At 42.8% G+C, this 23258-nt stretch overlaps 1 protein-coding gene and 1 long non-coding RNA gene across 6 annotated transcripts; one reads left to right on the top strand and one right to left on the bottom strand.

Annotated features, from left to right (window-relative positions):
* Positions 1-4426: 4426 nt before the first annotated feature.
* On the top strand, positions 4427-22127 carry RDH11 (retinol dehydrogenase 11). Of its 5 annotated transcripts, XM_049113287.1 has the most exons (8): positions 4885-5008; positions 6348-6462; positions 7315-7433; positions 7997-8152; positions 9722-9826; positions 10557-10766; positions 13310-13499; positions 20160-22127. In XM_049113287.1, exons 4-8 carry the CDS (start codon positions 8065-8067, stop codon positions 20260-20262), a joined length of 696 nt encoding a protein of 231 aa, XP_048969244.1. In that variant the 5' UTR covers positions 4885-5008; positions 6348-6462; positions 7315-7433; positions 7997-8064; the 3' UTR covers positions 20263-22127. The 5 variants fall into 5 exon arrangements, with proteins under 5 accessions (XP_025299152.1, XP_048969242.1, XP_048969243.1 ...); XM_025443367.3 differs by lacking the exons at positions 4885-5008; positions 6348-6462 and adding an exon at positions 4427-4565; XM_049113285.1 differs by lacking the exons at positions 6348-6462; positions 20160-22127 and adding an exon at positions 15732-19523 and having other exon boundaries at positions 4611-5008.
* LOC118355585 (uncharacterized) lies at positions 9064-13474 on the bottom strand. The gene is made up of 2 exons (XR_004818344.1): positions 13376-13474; positions 9064-9572 (listed from the first exon to the last, which is right to left on the bottom strand). It is a non-coding gene; the product is annotated as an uncharacterized LOC118355585 (long non-coding RNA).
* Positions 22128-23258: the final 1131 nt, after the last annotated feature.

Genomic DNA, 23258 nt, shown 5'->3' with positions numbered 1-23258 from the left:
TGACATTTAACTTTAAAAAATTATAAACTATTTTCGAAAGTGGTTGTATCATTTTTACAAAAATTCTCAAAAGTGGGGATCCCTGGGTGGCGCAGCGGTTTGGCGCCTGCCTTTGGCCCAGGGCGCGATCCTGGAGACCCGGGATCGAATCCCACATCGGGCTCCCGGTGCATGGAGCCTGCTTCTCCCTCTGCCTGTGTCTCTGCCTCTCTCTCTCTCACTGTGTGCCTATCATAAATTAAAAAAAAAAAGTTTAAAAAATTCTCAAAAGTGGTATATGAGCTCCACATTCTCATCAATACCTGGTATGGTCAGTCTTTTATATTTCAGCTATGATAGTAGATATGTGATGGTATTTTTTATTTTTTTTAAGATTTATTTATTTACTCATGAGAGAGAGAGAGGCAGAGACACAGGCAGAGGGAGAAGCAGGCTCCATGCAGGGAGCCTGATGTGGGACTCTATCCCGGGACTCCAGGATCATGCCCTGGGCCCAAGGCAGGCGCTAAACCTCTGAGCCACCCCGGGATCCCAGGTATTTTATTGTGGTTTTTATCTGCTGACCCCTAATGACTAATGATATTAAGCATTTTTTGGTGGCTTATTAGCCATCTGTATTATCTTCTTTGGTGATATAGTATTCAAATCACTTGGCAATTTTAAAAATTTAGTTATTTTCTTAATCCTGAGTTTGGGGATTTTTTAAAAATTCTGACCATAAAGACTTTATCAGGTATATGATTTGCAAATCTTTTCTTCCCATATTTGGTTTCTTTTAATTATCTTTCAAAGAGTAGATATTCTTAATTTTGATGAAATCCAATTTACCAATTTGTTCTTCTTTGGATCATCCTTCTGACGCTCTAAGTACTACTTCTTAAAATACCTTTTATTATTATTATTTTTTTAATTGTGAAGGGAATCTCCACCATTTGGCAATTAGGCCAATTCAATGAGACAAGTAGTTTCTTTCTTTTTTTAAAAAAATATATTTATTTATTTAACAGAGAGAGAGAGCGCGCGCGCACATGCACACAAGTAGGGGAGCAGCAGAGAGAGAGAGAGAGAGAGAGAGAGGGAACTCCCTGCTGAGCATGGAGCCTGGCCTGTAGGGCCAGGACTCTGAGATAATGACCTGTGCCGAAGGCAGATGTTTAACCAACTGAGCCACCCAGGTGTCCCTGAAGTACCTTTTTAATGCATTCTATCACACCACATTCCCTAGATTCCCTCCCATGCCAGTTATCAATTATTGCCTCTCAGCTCCAATTCATCCTTATTGCCTGCTCTGTGAAAGTGGAAATGGACCCTTGAAATATATTTTTCTTTGCCACCTGGCACGATATTAAACTTGAGACATTGCGGGAGGAAAGAGGTGTGCTTCCTAGTTCTGGTGTGCTAGCTCTACAGGCAGTCTGCAGCAGTTGACTCCTGTGGTATGCACACTTTCTCTATCAGTACTCTGTGGCCAGCAGCTTCCTCTTTAGTGTTTTGTAACAGTGCTCCTTCTGTGAGACACCTCCCTGTGCATAACTGTCCCTGGCACCCTACACAGTAGATTTCCAGCAACTTCCACAGGTGCAGCTCCACAGCAACTTTTTGCCATTCAGTGCACTATTCCTGTCCCTTTCCAGCAAGGTCTGGAAGTGAAGGAGTCTCCTTGGGGTCTCTATCTCAGACCCAAGTTGTGGCTCTTTTGTATTATATTATTTCTATCACATCTACTATTACATTTTAAAAATACTACATTTTTATCTGCTCTTTTATTTTTTTAAGAGATTTTATTTATTCATGAAAGAGGAAGAGAGTGAGGCAGAGACATAGGCAGAGGGAGAAGCAGGCTCCATGCAGGAAACCCAATGTGGGACTCGATCCTGGGACTCCAGGATCATGCCCTGAGCCAAAGGCAGATATTCAACCGCTGAGCCACCCAGGTGTCCCATTACCTGCTCTTTTAATCTTCTTTAGAGTTCTCTTTACTTCTTCCTAATCCACAGGCTGGCAAACCACAGGCTAAATCCAGTCCACTGCCTGTTTTTGTAAATAAACAGGCCTGGAACACACTCATTCATCTACATGTTGTTTAGGGCTGCTTTTAGGCTGCAACACCAGAATTGAGCAGTTGCAACAGAAACCAGATGGCTCCCAAAGCCTAAAATATTTTTCTGTACAGAAAACATTTAATAGCTCCTGCACTAGCCAGTTCCTCATTACTGCAATTCCAATATGGCTCATAATTCTTTATACTGAACTCTCCCTGGGACACCTAGGTGGCTCAGTGTTTGGGCGTCTGCCTTCCGCTCAGGGCTTGATCTCAGAGTCCCAGGAATGAGTCCCATATCAGACTCCCTGCATGGAGCCTGTTTCTCCTGTCTCTGCCTCGCTCTGTGTCTCTCATGAATAAATAAATAATCTAAAAATAATAATAATCTGATTAACCCTCTCCATGCCTGTGATCCAATCAGGTTTAAAAAAAAAAAAATCTCGGGATCCCTGGGTGGCGCAGCGGTTTGGCGCCTGCCTTTGGCCCAGGGCGCGATCCTGGAGACCCGGGATCGAATCCCACATCGGGCTCCTGGTGCATGGAGCCTGCTTCTCCCTCTGCCTGTGTCTCTGCCTCTCTCCCTCTCTCTCTCTCTGTGACTATCATAAATAAATTAAAAAAAAAAAACCTCTCCCTGTTCAAGTTACTGCGTGGTGTCTCTAATCTCACTGAATCCAGTCTAACACCTCACCAACCTCTCTGTCCCTTTGTCACTGTCCATTTTCAGGCTCACCTTACTCTACCTATCCCATAATGTTAGGGCTCCCTAAGACCCTCCGTTCTGCTGTCATAGCCTCTCTAAGCCATTTGTTTACTCATCGTCCATTATTGGGTTTATCTGATGGTTTTTTTTTTTTAATCTGATGGTTTTTAATCGGAGTTGTACGAATGAAATTACATGAAAATTTCATGAGGATGTGCAAAAGCATATGGGAGGTCTCCAGCCTCATCTTTGGGCAATGTGACTTAGTAGTTAAGGGCACAGAGCCTGGATACATCCTTCTTAAGTTTGAATCCCAGTTCTACCATTATGGCCTAGGACAATTTATTTAACCTTGCTGTTGCCTCAGTATCCTCATCTATAAAACAGGAAAAAAAAAAAACACACAACAAAAAACAAAAAACAAAAACAAAAAAACAAAACCTGTAGTCCTATTACAGGAATTAAGGTAGTTAATATTTATTTGTACAGAGCCTGGCACATAATAAGCACCATTTAAGCATTAGCTATTATTGTCATTTCTAGCACTCCCTCTTGCCCCTGCCACAACTAGACCAATGTTTTCCATTTTTCTAGTGCCCCTGCTTTCTCCATCTCTGAGCTCTCCATTGGGCTCTTCCCTCTGCTCAGAGCACTCTTGCCTGTATGTTGGCCCACTAACCCCTGACCTTCCCTCGGGCCTCAGCTCAAATGTTATTTCCTCAAAGAAGCTTTTCCGGATCTCCAGACTAGGAGGTATTTCATGCTATGACCTCCCAAACCTTTATTTTCCCTCATAATCCTCATCACAATTTATTCAGGACTGACTCAGTACAGTACCTAGCATATTGTAGGAATAGAGTAAACATTTGTCAAATGAATGAATGAATGAATAAGGAACAAAACACATGAAAGTCTTAATAAAAGCATAAAAACTTGAGCAGCCCCGGTGGAGCAGTGGTTTAGCGCCGCCTTCAGCCCAGGGTGTGATCCTGGAGACTCGGGATCAAGTCCCACATCAGGCTGCTTCTCCCTCTGCTTGTGTCTCTGCCTCTCTCTCTCTCTGTGTCTCTCATGAATAAATAAAGTCTTAAAAAAAAAGTGTAAAAACCTCTACATATAATAGGCACCACAATAATGAGCATATGACAAAATCTGATGATTATTAGTCTAATGTTAAATCAGTGAAAAAAAATTTTTTTAATCAGTGAAAATTTGTATTGTGAAGGAAAACTCCTCTTCAATTTCTATAAATATACTCATTTAAGTTGAGCTTGGAACATGACTTTCAATCAAATGGAAATGAATTATCCCAGTTATTGACTTGTTAAAACAACATCTCCCACCTCTACCTCCTGGAAACTAGATATTGGCCTCAGATGGCAGAGCTGAAAGGAATAATTGAACAGGGAATCCACTTGTTCTCAGAGAATTTTCATGGCCTTACTTCAAGACAGGATTACATATTTCATGAGTAAGCAAAACCAACTGTGCTAATCTGAGAAATTCAGTGCTACCCGGGGAGTTAATATATCTAATCCAAGTCACCAGGAAACCTGTGTCCTGTTATCAACTAAGACCCAAACAGCAGGAAAATCATGATAGTTAGCATGATGACACACAATAAAGTGATTCTCCTGCTAGTGTCTTCACGGACAGGTTGCTTATACTCCACTGGAGGAAAGAATCCCCAAGGAGGAAGGATTCTCACCTCTCCCCTTCCTTCCCAACTGTCAGACTCCAACTGCTCCTCTCCTGTGTAATCCGCCTCCTGGAACACTCCCCTGACGCCAATCTTTGATTCCCAGGAGAAACAATGCGGTAACTGGCTCATTATGGTTGGGGAAAATGTAACCAGGATCTGGACTTGGGCACCGGGAGCTAGAGGACCGGGGAGGTTTCACGACAACCCCGGTGGCCCGAGGACTGTGGGAGCTGGACGGTCCTAGAGGCCCTCGAGCGTAGATGCTCGGGCATTGGAGGCGACGAGGCGCTACCAGGCAAGGGTCTGGTTGCCCGAGCCTCTGCAAGCAGCAACCTCACGCCCAAGCTGTGGACTACATTTCCCAGACGGCTTTGCGCCCTGGGCCGTCGTACTAAGACTAGGGCGTGTCGGGGAGCAGCGGTCTCGCTCGGCCGGCGCGGTCTGGGCGTTTCGGTCCGTCCCTGCAGCCGCCGCAGCCGCCGGGCAAGATGATCACGTTCCTGCTCCTGCTCCTCCTTCTTCTCCCCCTTTTCCTGTACATCGCTGCACCCCAAATCAGGTCTGTGCAAATGTATTGCCTTCTCTTGAGGAGAATTCAGAAGGACGTTAATCCTCACCGGAGCTCTGTTTCCAAAAGAAGGAAAAGGAAAAAAAATTCCCCTGGGGGGGCTGGCTCCGTGTAGGTCGAGGCCGGGAGTTCGGTTGGTCGGAGGAGGTCTAGCTGTCCTGGATTGCGGGGAGCGAGAGCAGGAGACCCCAGGCGGCGGGAAGGGCACCTCACTTTGTTCCTCCCGGTCCCTTTTTTTTTTTTTTTTTTCTTAGCAGCCCTTGCTTCCTGCTCCAGAGAATCCGGAATGCAAGGCTACCTCACTTAGGTTTCCAGCATTGCGGGATTTCAGACCCTAAAATGGAGTGTGGACCTTACGACTGTTTCTCCCCCTCGCTCCCACGCCTTGAACCAGCCCTGTCTTAGCTTCTTGCCTCCAGCCTTTGAAGTACAATGGAGCGATTCGACTTTTTTGCTTTCTGGAACTGTCCCTCGGTGGGGATCGTGGTATCTGGAGGCCCACTGCTTGCACTCTTGATGCTGTGAGATTCGCTCTTTCTCTGGGCGGATATTGGAAAGGAAAGAAATGAAGGGGTTTCATCCTGAGCCGCATCCTGCCTTCAGAGCAGGAGTGTCCGGGGGCCTGAATCATGCCCGGGATTTGGGGGTGGGGGGACGAGAGGCTGAAGGGTAGTGGTCTCTGGAGCTGGTGACACATCAGCCAATGGCTGGCTGGATGCCTCAGAGAATCGGCGGAGAGCAGCACAGCGGGCGCCTGCTGATTGGTTCTGAGTCAATCACCAGTAGTGACGGTGATCCAGAGACTGAGGACCCCGTCCTGCCCCGGGGGCGGGGCGGGGGCGGGGTCACCATCCACCCTCGTGCTCCTCTTCTAGTTTTTTTTTTTTCTCTCCTTTTCTGAACCCCTAGGGCTCCCACTCAGATAAGAACGCTTTTTATCTCTTGCCACCACAAGATCCTCTTACCCAAATAGTATCTCAATGAAAAGTTGAGCCTGGGGATCCCTGGGTGGCTCAGCGGTTTAGCGCCTGCCTTCAGCCCAGGGCCTGATCCTGGAGTCCTGGGATCGAGTCCCACATGGGGCTCCCTGCATGGAGCCTGTTGCTCCCTCTGCCTGTGTCTCTGCCAATCTCTCTCTCTGTCTCTCATGAGTAAATAAAATCTTAAAAAAAAAAAAAAAAAAGTGGAGCCTGAACTGAAAACAGTGCTCACATCTCTGAGGAAGATTATACCGCAAGGGTCATAGCCCCAACCACCTGGCTAGGTCGTGGGAGCTAGCCCACAGCTAGACTTTTCCTACTTCATTGTCTCTTTGGTTCCTGTTGGTAAGGAGAAGAAAGAGCTCAGAAGAGATCCTGATTTGTTGTCATTCCTGGAGCTAAAACTGAAAGGATATGAAAAACTGACCAGGGAGGCTTGTTCTCTGAGGAGGAAGATATCTTTTGGTGAGCATCATGAGTTAGTTTGTTTTGCTTCCTTACTGGCCTGTGTGCACAAAGCAGGTAGCTTTAGTGGCTAGGCATGTGTGCCTTGCAGCCCCAAGTTCAATGAAAAAGCTGAAACACTCTTTAAAAGTGCATCTCCTGGTCAAGAGGGTTTTTTTTTGGTTTTGTTTTGTTTTTTTGACTTGAGTCTTGAAATTTGCAAAGAAAAAAAGAATAGTTTGAGAGGTGCTAATCCCTGTTGGTGGGTTCATTTCTTTGGAAAAGAGGGGTAGTATAGTGCTAGGAACAAAGACAAATTAAACCAGGACTTGAATCTCAGCTCCCCTTTGATTTGTGTCTTTTCTTTGTCTCATTTTTGATTGTGTGTGTGCATGTTTCCGTTTGTTTCACCCCAGGTTGATAAGCTTCCTTAATTTTAACTTTTTGTGTTGGATTAGCTCTGTATGGAGGCCATAAAGTGCCAGTTGTGGACAGATTGATGTAAGTGGACCAGTTCTTGCTTCTAGGCTGAGTCTTATGATTCCCTAAGCCTGTCAAAGAGCTCAAACTGAAGCCAGGTGCCTGAATAATCAAATATTTATCCAGTTCTTGTACTGCAGGGGGCAGCTCTAAAGTTTGCCATTATAATAAAATTGCTTTTGTTCTTGAGCAAGAGCAGAAAATTTTTGAGCAAAAAAACCTTGAGCAAGGGCAGAAAACTTTTCTTCAACTGTCCTTAATCTATAAAAGGACAGCACTGGAAAGAACCAAAGTAAACCTTAGCCTTGGGATCGGAAGACGTGGTAGCTGCAGGAACCTCTGGCTGAGACCAAGAGAATGAAGAATTGATGAGCTCTCCTTCTCTCTCTACAGGAAAATACTATCTAGGGGTGTGTGTACATCAACTGTCCAACTTCCTGGGAAGGTAGCTGTGGTCACTGGAGCCAACACAGGCATTGGAAAGGAGACAGCAAAAGAGCTGGCTCAAAGAGGCAAGCTCATCTGCTTCTAATTCCCTCCTACTGCTGCCATTTTATCCCTCACAAGGATGACCATGCTGATTATTTTCCCCCAGTCTTGGAATTCGAGAACTCTCCAAGTGTCCCACAGATTTGCTGGTCTGAACCTAGTATAATTCACTACATATAATAGACACTTAATGACTTATTGATTTATTTTTCTTTTTTGATTTGCTCATCAAATACCCCTGTCATGAAGTAAGGGTAAAATTCCCATTTAAACAAAACAGTAGGGGTGCCTGGGTGGCTTGGCTGGTTAAGTGTCTGCCTTCAGCTCAGGTCATGATCCTAGGATACTGGGACTGAGCCCCACATTGAGCTCCAGCTCAGCGGGGAGTCTGCTTCCTCCTCTCCCTTGGCCCCTTCCCCTCTGCTCAAGCACTTTATCTGTCTCTCTTTCTTTCTCAAATAATTAAATAAAAATCTTTTAAAAATTGTAAAATAGAACAGGAAATCACACTTATAAGTCTATAAGTCTATAGTGTCTACTCAAAAGCAGAGCTGACAGTTTGTCTCTTTTATGTTTTGGTTGACAGGAGCCCGTGTATATTTAGCATGCCGGGATGTGCTAAAGGGGGAACTGGTGGCCCGAGAGATCCAGACCATGACAGGGAACAAACAGGTCTTAGTGCGGAAACTGGACTTGGCTGATACGAAATCTATTAGAGCCTTTGCTAAAGGCTTCTTAGCAGGTAAGTATAAAACTGGAGATTATGTTGTTGGTCTTGCAGTCAACATAGCAGACTTAGTTAAAGGAAAAGCTCCTTCTCCCTCTTTAATACATAGAAATGCTAGATAAGTTATAATCAAAAACTTTCATTTGTAGCTAACTCCTTAGTAACAAAGGGGGAATCCTTAAGAAGCAGAAACAAAAAATGAGTTTAAAAGTCATAGCAGGGATCCCTGGGTGGCGCAGCGGTTTGGCGCCTGCCTTTGGCCCAGGGCGCGATCCGGGAGACCCTGGATCGAATCCCATGTCGGGCTCCCAGTGCATGGAGCCTGCTTCTCCCTCTGCCTGTGTCTCTGCCCCTCTCTCTCTCTCTCTCTCTCTCTCTCTCTCTCTGTGACTATCATAAATAAATAAAAATTAAAAAAAAAAAAGTCATAGCAGGGATCCCTGGGTGGCTCAGCGGTTTGGCGCTTGCCCTTGGCCCAGGGCGCAATCCTGGAGACCTGGGATCGAATCCCACATCGGGCTCCCGGTGCATGGAGCCTGCTTCTCCCTCTGCCTGTGTCTCTGCCTCTCTCTCTCTGTGTGACTATCATAAATAAATAAATAATTAATTAATTAAAAAAAAATAAAAAATAAAAGTCATAGCAGTGCATAAGAACTAAAGCCAAAAACCTCACAGGAATATAAGAACTCAGTATGAGCTTTAGGGTCTGGAGTCTAAATACTCATACAGAGACAGGAGATGAGGCCGCAGGCCTTGAGGGGAGCTGTATCTTGGCTCCACATAGGGTTGGGATTCACAAAAAACTATATGGTCCATGGTATAGGGGCTTAAAAAAAGTAGGCAACCAGCTCCAAGACCTAGAAAAGAAGCTTATCTTCTCTTTAGGTCGTAGATGGTTAGAGAGTCATCTGCAAGATATTAGAACCTCAAGTTGGCATCATCTGTGTAGGAGAATTTATTACATCACCAAATGGTACAAGAATCTTGAGCTGAGGAGTTCACATAAAACCCTGTAGTATCACATCAAAATCAAACCCAAGAGTAGTCTGTAGGCATATCTCCTCATATCACAGGAATCTTGGCCTCCCTAGGTAAACAACTTCTACGGATATGAGCTCATAGTTAGAAATTACAAATCGCATGAGGAAAATAAGCCACAAAAAAAGAGTTGTCAGATGCAACAAAGAGGTGAAACCAGCACCTTTTGGCACCTTTTGGAGTTCTCCGGTGGCAGAGGTGCATACAAAACAGCCTTTTTTTCTCTTACTTTGGAATCTTCTGATTCAGCTCGGAAGGTCTTTCTATTAGGAGAGGTGAACAGAACATTTTCCAAAAAGCAATTAAGTAGCTCTTCAGTTGGAAAGATCGGAAAGGCCATTTGGTTGTGTAAGAAGGAATTTTGCTCTGTAGTAAGTATGCAGGATTCAGCTAAAGTCTTAAACAGGGAAAAAAATACAAAATACAAATGAACAGGAAAGATTGAAGTCATGCATCACCATTTTTAAAGCATAGGCATAAGGCAGACTTCTCAGATATAACTGCAGTGGCTGGCTGCTTCAACACCACATCTCCTCTTCCCTGCAGAGGAAAAGCATCTTCACATTTTGATCAACAATGCAGGAGTGATGATGTGTCCCTACACTAAGACAGTAGATGGCTTTGAGATGCACATGGGTGTCAACCACTTGGGTAAGAAATCTGGTCTTGGGGCACCTGGGTGGCTTAGTCAGTTAAGTGTCTGCCTTCAGCTCAGGTCATGATCCTGGGATGGAGCCCCACATCTGGCTCCCTGCTAAGTGTGGAGTCTGCTTCTCGCTCTGCTCCTTCCCAGCTCATGCTTGCATACACACTCTCAAATAAATAAATAAAATCTTAAAAAAGAAAAAAAAAAAGGGAAGAAGAAATCTGGTCTCAACAAAACTAGAAGAAATCCAGAGTTCTCCTTAAAAAACTTAGGGGTTAGACTGAGCCGTCATTGTGGTGTAAGTGACCTCTGGGCCCTGATAGACCACAAGTGAATGGTTCTGCCCAGAAGTTCAGGGATAAACTTAGGCCCTCTTGAGGTTCCACCATATTTTAATTTGCAATCCAGATTCAATTTACCTTGGGGTATTTTTGAACAGCCTAATTTAACTGGGGGCTGTGTTGCTTTCTTTGTGGTGATCCTCATGGCCAGCATCAGATAGACCCTGCCTGCCCTTGAGTGATATTAATCAAAGTCGGAAGGAGACAAGACTTCATTCATATTCACATGATCCAGACCTCCCTCATGGAAGGTATTTCCCCAAACCCTCACTGAACTTGTTCTGTAGTTGATAATTAATGAGGCAAAAAGCCATGTTCCTGAGTTTTCTGCAGAGCTCATTATTCCCTTTACCCTGGCATTGGCCCCGGCCATTAATTCTAGTTTTTCTCATAGGTCACTTCCTCTTGACCCACCTGCTGCTAGAGAAGCTGAAGGAGTCAGCCCCATCAAGGATAGTGAATGTGTCTTCCCTAGCACATCACCTGGGAAGGATCCACTTCCATGACCTACAGGGCGAGAAATTCTATAATTCAGGTCTGGCCTACTGTCACAGCAAGTTAGCCAACATTCTCTTCACCCAAGAACTGGCTCGGAGGCTCAAAGGTAGGCTTAGAAGAAATGAGTATAGAGATAAGAGTCAATGGGAAGTAGCAAAAAGCCACAGAATACCTACTGTTCTCTGGAGCCCATCCCCTGGACAAAACCTGATGCCATGACTGTAACTGTATTATTTTAGTAAGTAGCCCACAACTGAATATTGGAGGTGGCTGGCAGGAGATTGGGAAATTCTGACTTTGAGTCTTAAGGCTTGGCTTTAGCGCTTATAGCTGTGTGACGTGCAGCAAGCTACTTAACTTTTCAAGACTTATTTCCTCATAAGTAAAATGGGACTACTTTATAGGTTATTGTCCTCGTTAGGTCAGCCCTTGTGAGCAAGCAAGGTTTTTTATTCATAGTGAGACTAGATAGAAGGGAGGGACCTGGGAGTGCCTGGGTGGCTCAGTTGGCTCAGTGTCTGACTCTTGATTTGGGCTCAGGTCATGATCTCAGGGTTGTGAGATTGAGCTCTGAATCAGGCTCTGGGCTCAGCACAGAGTCTGCCTGAGATTTGCTCTCTCCCTCTCCCTCTGCCCCACCTATGCATGTGCTCTCTCTTTCTCTCTCAGATAAATAAATAAAATCTTTGAAAAAAAATGTGTGTGGGAGAGGGACCTGATCTGGCACCAGATACAACCATTAGTATAAAACAGGTGCTGGACTATGGTGGTGGTAGGGAGCAGGACTGTCTCCCTAACAGCAGAAGGTTACATAAGAGAGAAATGTATGCTTGAAGAGGGGAGTCTCCAATCACAAATACAGAGGTCTTTTGCCCTGCCTGCTCTGAATTTTCGATAAAAAGTAGAGTAATTCAGGGCAGACAGCTGGAGTTGCCTTAGGAATGGAGGCAGGCAGAATTTTGGCTCAAGGAGTCAGACGCAGGAGCCCCATCATTGAATGAGCTCATCAAACTATGTGGAAATTAAATAGGTTACAGAGTGGGTGGGACAAAGCATCTAAGGATGTTGAGAAACATTCCAGGCAGACAGAATAAAATGTTCAAGGGTCTGGGCTCAGTTTGAGTAATTGAGAGGCTGCTGTGATTAAAATGTAGAAAGCAAGAAGAATAGAGGTCTGAGCTGAGACTGGTGAGGTAGACAGAAGCAAAATCTATAGAGGCTGTGGTAGGGATTTTAGTGGAAGAGCACTGGAGAACCTTTAAAATGAAAGCCTTTTTTAAAAGGGGGGCAGGAGGGGCGCCTGGGTGGCTTAGTGGTTGAGAGTCTGCTTTTGGCTCAGGTCATGATCCTGGGGGCCTGGGATCAAGTTCTGCATCAGGCTCCCTGCTCAGTGGGGAGCCTGCTTGTTCCTCTGCCTATGTCTCCGAATAAATTTTTTTAAAAATGGGGGCAGGAGTGCATGCAGCAGGTGATTTCTGTAGTCTAGGTGAGAAATGAGGGTGGCTTGGACCACAGTGGAGACGGAGGGTAGTAGACACTCCTAAGAGTTATTTAGGATGGGAAACCCCCAGGGCTTGTTGATGGATATACATGGTAAGGTGGGGAGTTATCAAGAACTGCTCTGTGTGCCTGCCTGGTTGGGAGTTAGGGAACACTGCAAGATCCAGGTTTGGCCTTAAAAGTATGAAGTTAGTTTTGGAGTGTGTGAGCATTACTATGGGTCATCTAGAATAGATGTCAAGTTGGAAATAATATATGTCCATAGTCCTTTATCTGCAATCATGAAATCCACAAAGACATGAAAATTCACTTTTTTCAGAAGCTTGACACCAAAGCTCATTTGGCAGCAAAACTTCACTTGTACTAGGGAGATTAGATTATAAACAGTACTGTTTATAACCTAATATATATATATTATACCTAATATATGTGTGTGTATATATATATATATATATATGCCATATTATTTTTCTAAAATCAATAAAAATTTACTGGGTGCAAGAATTAGGTTTACCCCTATTTTAAGAGGAAACTGAGTCACAACATAGGGAGATTGCCCTGGGTCACACAGCTAATGAGAGGCAAAGCTAGGATTTGAAACTGGGCAGTCTGACCACAGAGTCTGTGCCCTTAGCCACTAGAATATACTGCCTCTCATAGTCAGCCAAGAGTTCAAAGGAGTATAATGTGCACAAAAATGTGCCTGCCATATAGTTACAGAGAGGGAGTTTAGCAAGCCATGAGAATTCCAGCATTTGAAGTTTGGGTAGAAGATGATGGACTGGTCCAGGAAACTGGTAGGAAGTAGTGGGTTAAGAACACCAGAAGGAGGGTGGGGTCACAGAAGCCAACAAAAAGGCAGCTTTGAGAAAAGAATGATTATTGTTGTCAAGTGCTCCTGAGAGGTTGAGTTCTGCCTCTACTGTTCCCTAACAGTGAATAACCTCGTTGAGCTTTAATCTTAACCTATGGATCCTCCATTGGGATTTATAAATTACTGTGAGGAGTCCCTGTAATACTATTGTGGGAAGGGAGTCTTCATGGGGTCAAATGTTTGTTCACACCCTCTGCTCTCCTTGGCTATTTGACAATATCAAATTATGTCTTCCTCTATGTGGTACCTGCCCCCCCCCCCCCCCCCCCAATCAGGCTCTGGCATTACAGCGTACTCTGTACACCCTGGCACAGTCAAATCTGAACTGGTTCGGCACTCACCTTTCATGAAATGGATGTGGTGGCTTTTCTCCTTCTTCATCAAGACCCCTCAACAGGGAGCGCAGACCAGCCTGTATTGTGCCATCACGGAAGGTCTTGAGGTTCTAAGTGGGCATCATTTCAGGTATGAATGTATTTATTTTTGATGATGGGGTTTTACTGCCCAAAGGAAATAATTTGGATTTGTCTGGTGTACTATACTCCTCTTAAAAAGTACTTTGTGCGACATATCTTTTGTCTTTTCACTCGGGTTCCTACCTGGTAATAAGGGGGTTGACTCATTTGCATTTTTTGTGGTACGACTAGGTTTGATTTTCTCCATGGCAATCATTTGTTATGTTTTCTGGCTGTTTCTTTTCTTCCTATCTTATGTTATGTCCATCCAGTTTTCTTTTTTTTTTTTTTTTTTTCCATCCAGTTTTCTTTGTTCCTTCTTGGACTCCTAGTTCAATTTTTTTTTTTTTTTTACATTAAAAAGAATTTTTTTTTAAAATATTTTATTTATTTATTCATTCATGAGAGACAGAGAGAGAGAGAGGCAGAGACACAGGCAGAGGGAGAAGCAGGCTCCATGCAGGGAGCCCGACGTGGGACTCAACCCCAGGACTCCAGGATCACATCCTGGGCCAAAGGCAGGCGCTAAACCGCTGAGTCACCCAGGGATACCCTACGTTAAAAAGAATTTGAATCTGTATTTCTCTATTGTCTTCAGGACTAAAGTAATATTGATAGACTCCCTTCGTGAATCAATGAAAACTTTTAAAACTTTTTATTGTAGACAACTTTGAATATACACAGTAGTTGATAAAATAGCACATTGAACGCCCCCACCCCCACCCCCACTGTATGCCCATAAGGGCAGCCTCAACAACCATTAAGCTGTGGCTAGCACTCCTCTATCTCCATGCACCAGGCCTTCCCGTATTTCCCCCCCCTCATGTTTTTTTTTTAAGATTTTATTTATTTATTCATGAGAGAGACAGAGAGAGAGAGAGAGAGAGAGGCAGAGACACAGGCAGAGGGAGAAGCAGGCTCCATGCAGGGAGCCCGACGTGGGACTCGATCCCGGGACTCCAGGATCACGCCCTGGGCCAAAGGCAGGCGCTAAACCGCTAAGCCACCTAGGGATTCCCCCTCTCATGTTATTTTGAAGCAAATCTCAGACATCACATAAGACTGAAATTTTATAATGTTTTTACCTCCCCCTTCAAGATCATGTGGAAATAACTTGACATTTTAGAGAAAGGGCTGTAAATAAATTAAAATTAGAAAGAAAGGTAGACTGTTAGATAATGAAAGGCCCATAGTATCAGGCTTGGAGAGGAGCCACAGAAGTTGTTCCGGTAGAGAAATAATTTGCTCGGTGCTTTAGTGAAACATCCCTGGTGACTTTGTTTAATGAATGAATAAATAATCCAAGTGAGAGAATGAGTTCCTGATTTAGGGTAATGACAGTTGGAATACAAAGGAAGGTTAAGTGATAGAAGCCCTGAGGAGGCAGAATTTTTATGGCTTGATAACTAAATGAGTGAGGGGTCAGGGAGGAGTTAGTGACCTGGGGTCAAGCCTCACTTACTCGGAGATGGATAATGACATTAACTGAGACAGCAGACATGGAAAAATCACATGTAGAGCTTAGGGTTCTTTGATTCCAAAGCAGTGGAAATAGACTCACACTAACTTAAGTGAGAAGGGAATTTATTAAAATATGGGGATTCTCCTAAGAACCAAAGAGAAGACTGAAAAGTCAGGCTTAGAACAGACAGTGGCCAGTCAGCTGGCCAAGGCACTGCTGCTGGAATGAGCATAGGCCCACTACCTTCAGTCTTTGTTTTATTGCTCACCATTCACTCTCTAGCAAGGAAGCACTGGATCTTTCATCCTCTCATCCTCACTCCCTTGGTGAGGGGAAGACCGGCTCTTGATTAATGGGGTTTTCAAACTGTGGGAAGAAGGTAATTCCTCAGAAAGGGATCAGGTTGCTATTGCTGAAACAGTGTGGAATGGAGGTGCCTGGATGGCTCAGTCCGTGAAGCATCTGACTCTTGATCTGCTCAGGTCTTAATCTCAGGGTTGTGGAGATGGAGCCCTGCATTGGGATCCACGCTGGGCATGGCCCCTGCTTGAGACTCTCCTTTACCTCTGTCCCATCACCCCCTTAAAAAAAAAGAATGTGAATAGGCTGGTTGCCCACTATGTAATAAACCTAGCTCGGTCCATGTTGAGTTTGTTATCCATAGGACTCCATGTGAGTAGAAATGTATAGCATTGGAAATATGATCTGAAACCCAGGAAGATAAATTTATTTTTTATTTTATTTTATTTTTTTTAAGATTTTTTATTTTTTTATTCATAGAGACACAGAGAAAGAGAGAGAGGCAGAGACACGGGCAGAGGGAGAAGCAGGCTCCATGCAGGGAGCCTGATGTGGGACTCGATCCCAGGTCTCCAGGATCATGCCCCGGACTGCAGGCAGCGCTAAACTGCTGCGCCACTGGAGCTGCTCAGGAAGATAAATTTATATAGTTTTATGTACTAGAAAGATTTTCCATAAGTGACTGGATTCATCTTCCCTGGAGATTTTAAGCCTGTGACAGCTGTTTAAAGAAAGTTAGCCTCAAATCCGTGACTTAGTAATTATTTAATTGACTTTTGAAGAGCCTTTACAGTGCCATGGATTCTTAATTTTAAGTATTTCGAAGATCCAACAGCAGCTATATTGACCACTATCAAAAAATGAACATAAGTCTCTCTTAACTGAAGCATTGAAACTTTGCACTGGTTATACTTTCTGACTGAAATCACAAATCTACTTTTTGTGTCTATGGATCTGTCTGTACTGGACATTTCATATCAATGGAATCATATAATATGTGGCCTTTTGTGATTGGCTTCTTGCTCACTTAGCATAATGTGTTCAAGGTCATCTGTGCCAAAGCATGTATCAGTGTATCATTCCTTTTAATCACCAAATAATGTTTGATTTTGTGGATATACCATATTTTATTTATCCATTCATCAGTTGATGGGCATTTGAATTATCACTTTTTGGCTAATTGAGTAATGAGGCTATGATATTCACGTACAGATTTTTGTATGGAGATTTCTCTTGGTTTATATACCTATAAATGGAATCCCACTGGAATATGGGTCGTAGGGATGCCTGGGTGGCTCAGCAGTTTAGCATCTGCCTTCGGCCCAGGGCATAATCATGGAGTCCCAGGATCGAGTCCCACATTGGGTTCCCTGCATGGAGCCTGCTTCTCCCTCTGCCTGTGTCTCTGCCTCTCTCTCTCTCTCTCTCTCTCATGAATAAATAAATAAAATCTTAAAAAAAATACATGGGGGGGGGAATACGGGAAGGGCTGTGTCTCTGCCTCTCTCATGAATAAATAAATTAAATCTTAAAAAAAAAAAAAAGAAGAATATGGGTTGTATATCAACTCCATGTTTAACTGTTGAGGAACTGTCAGACTGATTTCCCACCTGGCTGTACCATTTTATGTTGCCACCAGCAGTGGATAAGTGTCCCAATTTCTCTGTACCCTTGCTTACACTTCTTATTGTCTGTCCTTTTGATTTTAGCCATCCTGGTAAGCATGAAGTAATTTTTCTACTTATGTTTTTCTAGTTTTTCTCATTGGTTTTCATTTGCACTTTTCTGCTAATGATGTTAAGCTTCTTTTCATGCACTTATTGTCCATTTGTTTATCTTTATTGGAGAAATGCCTATTCAAATCCTTAGTCCATTTTTAAAATGGATCATTGTCTTTTTATTGTTTAATTGTAATAGTTCTTTATATAGTCTGGATTCAAGTCCCTTATCAAATGTGTGATTTACAAATATTTTCTCCCATTCTTTGGTTTGTTTCTTTACTTTTTTTATGGTGTCTTTTGAAGCAGAGAAGTTTTTTGATGAAGTATAATTTACTGATTTTTTTTTTTTTGTCACTTGTGCTTTTGGTGTTATATCTAGGAAACCATTGTCTAACCGAAGGTCACGAAGATTTACTATGTTTTCTTCTAATTGTTTTATAATTTGAGCATTACATTTCTATCTATGATTCATTTTGAATTAATTTCTATATATATTATGAGGTAGGAGTCCCACTTCAATTTTGCATGTGGATATCCAGTTGTCCCAGAACTGTTTGTTGAAAAGTTGTTTTTTCCAACAACTTTTGAATTTTGTTAGCTGTATTAAAATGACTTGGGCTGGGACACTTGGGTAGCTCAGTTGGTTCAGCATCCAACGCTTGATCTTGGCTCAGGTCTTGATCTCAGGGCCATGAGTTCATGCTCTTTGTTAGGAAAAAAAAAAAATTCCTTGGGCTGCCATAATGGAATACCAGAAATTAATTTCCCTACAGTTCCGGAGGATGGGAGTTCAAGATCAAGGTGCCAGCAGGGTTGGTTTCTGGTGAGGCCTCTATTCCTGGCTTATAGAGGGCTGCCTGCGTGCTCTGTCCTCACATGGCTTTTACTCTATGTGTGCACATTCCTGGTGTCTCCTCTTCTTATAAGGACACTAACTAGTCTTACTGAATAGGGCCCTATATTTATGACCTTACTTAACCTTAATTATCTCTTTAAAGGCCCTATCTCCAAATATAGTCACATTATGTATTAGAGATTCAACATACAGACTTTGGGGGACGTGATTCAGTCTATAACAGAATTATCAAAAATCAGTTGACGATAAATGTAAGGGTACCTCTATATTTTTAGTTTTGTTCTATTTATGTGTAGGTCTATCCTTATGCCAATAGTACAGTGTCTTGATTATTATGGCTTTGTAGTAAGTTTTGAAATTGGTCTTTTTATGTATACTGATTGATAATCCCCAAATTCCTACTGGAAATATCAGCACCATGACTGTGCTAATGCCATAACCACACTTAAGTAGCTTTTACAGTGGTATTTGAGTAAATTTTACAGCATGTCTTAGCTTATGGCACAAGGCACTTTCATGCCCATTATGTCATTATCTGTCATAACCTTCCAAAGAATGTAAGGCACAACACAGTAGAGACTATAGGGGCTTACAGAGGCCAACTTATTTCCAGAGAGTCTTATGGAGGCTTTGGTTCTCAGTGATGGTCTTTTTACTCAGCAGTGGCAGGCTGTGCTGGTCATGCTGGTGAATTCCCTTAAACAGAAGTACTATACTTACAAGTTTTGTTTTGTAAATGTGAAGATATCTTTAAGTGGTGTTTCTCAAACTTTTGTGCATTTTAGAATCATCTAAGGAAGTGGTTGAAAACAGAATCCTGGGCCTCTACCCTAGAGATTCTGATTTAGCAGGTTTGTATGGGGCCTGAGAATTGGCATTTCTAGCAAGCTCCCAGATGATGCTCCTGGTAGTCCATAACCCACTCTTTGATTAGCAGTGTCTCCATGGACATAATGTTAGGAGTTTGCTTCATGTGCTTACTTCAGACTTGCCAACTTTCCTTTTCACCTTCAGAATTTGCTTAAAATGTCTTGGAAGCAATTTCCTTGAAATAGTATAATTCTTAAAATTGCTTCTTATGTGACGTAAAAGATTGCAATCTGTTAAAAAAAAAAAAGATTGCAATCTGTTTACTCAATCACTTTTTTAAAAACCCTTTATTGAATACCTGCCATGTACTAGATGCAGCAAATAACAAAAATGAGTAAACTTTTCCTTGAGAAAACTTTCTGGGCAGTGCACAGTTTGTATACCTCTCCTGCATTTAATAGAGACTTAAAATAATTAGGCGTACAACAATGAAGAGAAAGTATATGAAAACACTTGGAAAAAAAAAAAAACACTTGGTACCTTATTGTTACATTTCTCTTATGCTATCAATCTTTTCCTTCCTTTGTTGTTTATGAAGCTGGCTTTACTTGTTATTTGAGTTTATAAACAGTTATAATTGGTGGCACAGGTGCAGTTGATTAAGAATCCAACTGTGGTTTTGGCTTAGGTCATGTTCTCAAGGTCATGAGATTGAGCCCTGCATTGGGTTTTGTGCTCATTGAGGAGTCTGCCTGGGATTCTCTCTCTCCCACGCCCTCTCTAACCCCTCCGCCTCATATTCTCTCTCTCTCTCTCTCCCTCTCTCAAATATTTAAATTAAAAAAAAATAGAAAAATAAAGTTATAATTGCAAGTAGACCAGAAATAGTAGGTTTCAGAGGAGTTTTTGTTTGTTTTAACCACTCCGAGCATCTGTAACCAATGTAATCTCTGCAACCTGACACAGTACAAGTCCTGTGTGAACAGGCTGGATATACACAGGTGTCAGTCAGACACTGATGTTATAGTTAAATATATACATATAAAGGAGAATATGAAGACTAAATGCTATGCATTATATATTAGACATTCTGATGAAAGGTAGCCTGGTGAGGAGATCTCAATGATAATTACATTTTCTCAGAGGTAAGGATTGGAGAATGAAGAGATAAGACAAAGACTGGCCCTATGAAGTACATAGAAGATATGTCATCCCTTGGTTGTTCTTCTGTCACATTCCTTGTTCCAGTCAGAGAACAGACTCCATTCTTTTTTTTTAATTTTTTTTAATTTTTTTTTATTTATGATAGTCACAGAGAGAGAGAGAGAGAGAGAGAGAGGCAGAGACACAGGCAGAGGGAGAAGCAGGCTCCATGCACCGGGAGCCCGATGTGGGATTCGATCCCGGGTCTCCAGGATCGTGCCCTGGGCCAAAGGCAGGCGCCAAACCACTGCGCCACCCAGGGATCCCCAGACTCCATTCTTAAACCCTGTGTTCTAAGCCTCTGTCTTTCCTTTCCAGTGACTGCAGTGTGGCATGGGTCTCTGCCCAGGCTCGGAATGAGACAATAGCAAGGCGGCTATGGGATGTCAGCTGTGACCTGCTGGGCATCCCTATAGACTGACAGGTGGTAGCAGTTGGGCTCAGGAGGAACATGCAGCAGACTACTGAGCACTCCCTGCCAAAATGATTCTCCTTCATGAGGGCCAAAACCTTGAGCACAAAGAGAACAAACTTTTTATCCCTGCCTGCTCGATGTCTGAGAAAAGCCCAGTGGACACTGCCAGATTCATCAAAACACCTTACATTAGTTCAGATTTACTTTACTCTTATTACTGCCAGAGTTACAAGGGATATCATAGGATAAGATCCTCATATGACCTGCAAACTCATACTCGCCTCCTGAAACCTACCACCTAGGAGAATCTTAGCTATGGCAGGGTCAATTTATGGCAGTTTGGACTACTTTCTATCCTCCTGACCACTGACCAACCTTCATTTCAAGAGGTCCACACTGCAGCCCCAGGTGAACTCCGAGAGTCAACAGTGGCTTGGCTCAAGAACAGCCAAGGTGAGGACTCATCCCTCATCTATTGAGAAAACCACCATATGCCAACATCTAGATTCTTTCAGGAAACTCGTAACTGAATCTGGATTATGGCATGGCTTTATCTCTGACAACCTAAAGCCACTGCTGTTAAGACACTTTTACATGTCTAGATCACAGGAGAGCTTCCTTTTCTAAGAAGTTTGTGGAATTGGAAGGATGGCAGAAATTTGGGGGAAGGCAGAAATAAAAATCAAGTTTAAACTGTAATTTTCCTGTTTCTCAGGCCAGCAAGTGGGTAAAGAAAGGAGTAGTATGGGAAGATAGACCACCTACCTGATTTCAGTTTACTGACCCCAGACCCATGGAGGCCTTTTTGTGCCTTAGTTTCTCTTAGATAATCAGAAGAAGGGAAAGGCTATTTGGTGATTGACACTGTGTATATCTTTGTGTGTTCTTATGTAGTTAGGGAGTTGGGATTATTTTCACAAAATTCAAAATAGCCACAAAGGAACTGTATTAAACTGGACTCAGTGCAGGTAAGTGTTCAAAGATGGAGTAAACAGTGACATCCAATCTTTAATGGAAATGGGTAAAGCTGCAAAGGGAAGCATATTCTGTGTATGTGGATAACTACTCAACAAGAAGCGCATGGGTAGCAGGGAAGAAGTCCAAAAAAGAGAAGAATCCCGGATTCTTCTGGAATGCAGTGAAAGGACTAGTTAAGGACTCAAAAAGCAAAGACACAGCTAAAGATGGGTATATGTAACTATGGAAGAATTGAGGGTGAGCACTCCAGTTAGCAAGACTCATACTGCTCTGTCTTAATAAGCACCAGTCAATCAATGTGGCAGAAAAAGATCCAAAGCAAAACAATTCTTTATTTGGTAAAATTATCCTAAGGAGTGATATGAGTAATTTTACAGTCAATTTCATAATCTTCAGAGCATTTCCGTACGTTACATTGACAAGATTTAAATGTCTATTTGGTAAAAAAATATACATTTAATTTGGAGAACTTTTATCAAAGGTCATGCTGCCAAAGGAAATTGGAGGAATCCAGAATGTTCCCATCACTTGCTTGGAGTATGTTATTCTAGTAGTTTGTGATTTTTTCCATGGACTGACAATTAGATATTCACTTTGGTGGGAAAAAGTTATAAGATCACAGTCTTCTCATATTTGTGAATGAACATTCTCTTGTAGAACTTGTTTGGACTATTAAGGTATATATTTAGAAATGGTAAAAAAAAAAAAAAAAAGTGGTTTTATGGAAAAATTGGAAAATTTTAAGAAGTAGCACAACTGAACTAATATTTTACTTAATTTATGTTGAACTGTCAATGACAAAAATTTTTTGATTATGTTATTTGCCAAAATAAAAACTGTAAGAATTAAAGTTTAGAGTCAACAGAAGAAAACAAATGAAAGTTTAGTCATAAGACGAAAATACTTTTCATTATTAGGGTTATACAGTCACTTCTCATTTTTAAGGGTAATTTGTCCCAGACTCTCACCACAGCACAGTCTCAATTCAAATGTCATTAACTTCGGTCATGTGATAACATGATCACTGATTCACCCATTTTCTACCTGTCTTTTATGATGCTGTTTAAAGAATAAAGAGTCCTTTATTCCATCCGAGGCTATTATGTTTCTCTCTCTCTCTCTCTCTCTCTCTTTTTTTTAAGATTGTATTTATTCATGAGAGAGGCAGAGACACAGCAAGAGAGAGAAGCAGGCTCCATGCAGGGAGCCCGACGTGGGACTCGATCCCAGGTCTCCGGGATCAGGCCCTGGCTGAAGGCGGCGCAAACCGCTGAGCCCCCCGGGCTGCCTTTTTGTACCTGCCCCTTCTGTCACAATGCCGTGGGACTTCTCACTGTACACTTCCACTAACACCTTCAGAGTTTGCTCTCTATACTTAGTGAATATTAGGCGCTCAACGTGTTCGTTGAATCAGTGGTCAATGAGTCAGTCTAATAAAAATAAAGGTCCAGGAGATCTAAATCACCAGATCATCTCCCCCTGGACAGTCCCATATCTTTTAGTGTGTTTGCGCAGTTTTATATATTGGGCTGCCAAGCAGATCTTTCAGAGAGGGCTTCGATAGGAAAACCATGAAATAGTTGGAAATAGGAATTTCCCACCACCGAACCGTGAAAGCCAATGTAGTGAGTGCAGAAAAGGACTTCGTAATTGTTAACACATTATACAGAGTGGGAAAGAGACCTGACGAAGCGGGTCACCGCCTTGCTCCCCACATCACCAAAAAACAAAACAAAACAAACAAACAAAAAAAACCAAGTGCAGAATGACCTTTATTCACCAACATACGCCCAAATCCAGCAGGACTACGCCTAACAAACACACTGCTGAGTGGCTGCATCCGGCGAACCCAGACGCCGGAGGCCGAGCGTACTTTGCAGTCCTGCTGCCCGGGGACAACTTCGGAAAGCATGTGACCCTCCTCGCTTGGCCGCCCCGAAGTCCTCTACCGCTCGCGGGCAAGCTGGAACCTGGCCCGGCTATTTGTCCAGGGCTGAAAGCTAACGTTTAGCAGTCAGAGCGGC

Source organism: Canis lupus, chromosome 8, assembly GCF_003254725.2.
Source record: "Canis lupus dingo isolate Sandy chromosome 8, ASM325472v2, whole genome shotgun sequence".
Classification (NCBI taxonomy): Eukaryota; Metazoa; Chordata; class Mammalia; order Carnivora; family Canidae; genus Canis; species Canis lupus.
Note: the sequence above shows the minus strand (reverse complement) of the source record. Positions and strands in the feature narration are given on the sequence as shown.

Excerpts from the sequence above, each read along its gene's own strand:
- RDH11 (XM_025443366.3), top strand. The coding sequence starts at position 4,938 with ATGATCACGTTCCTGCTCCTGCTCCTCCTTCTTCTCCCCCTTTTCCTG. Across the intron at positions 5,009-7,314 it reads ATCGCTGCACCCCAAATCAG|GAAAATACTATCTAGGGGTG; the intron begins GTCTGTGCAAAT and ends CTCTCTCTACAG. Across the intron at positions 9,827-10,556 it reads CATGGGTGTCAACCACTTGG|GTCACTTCCTCTTGACCCAC; the intron begins GTAAGAAATCTG and ends TTTTTCTCATAG.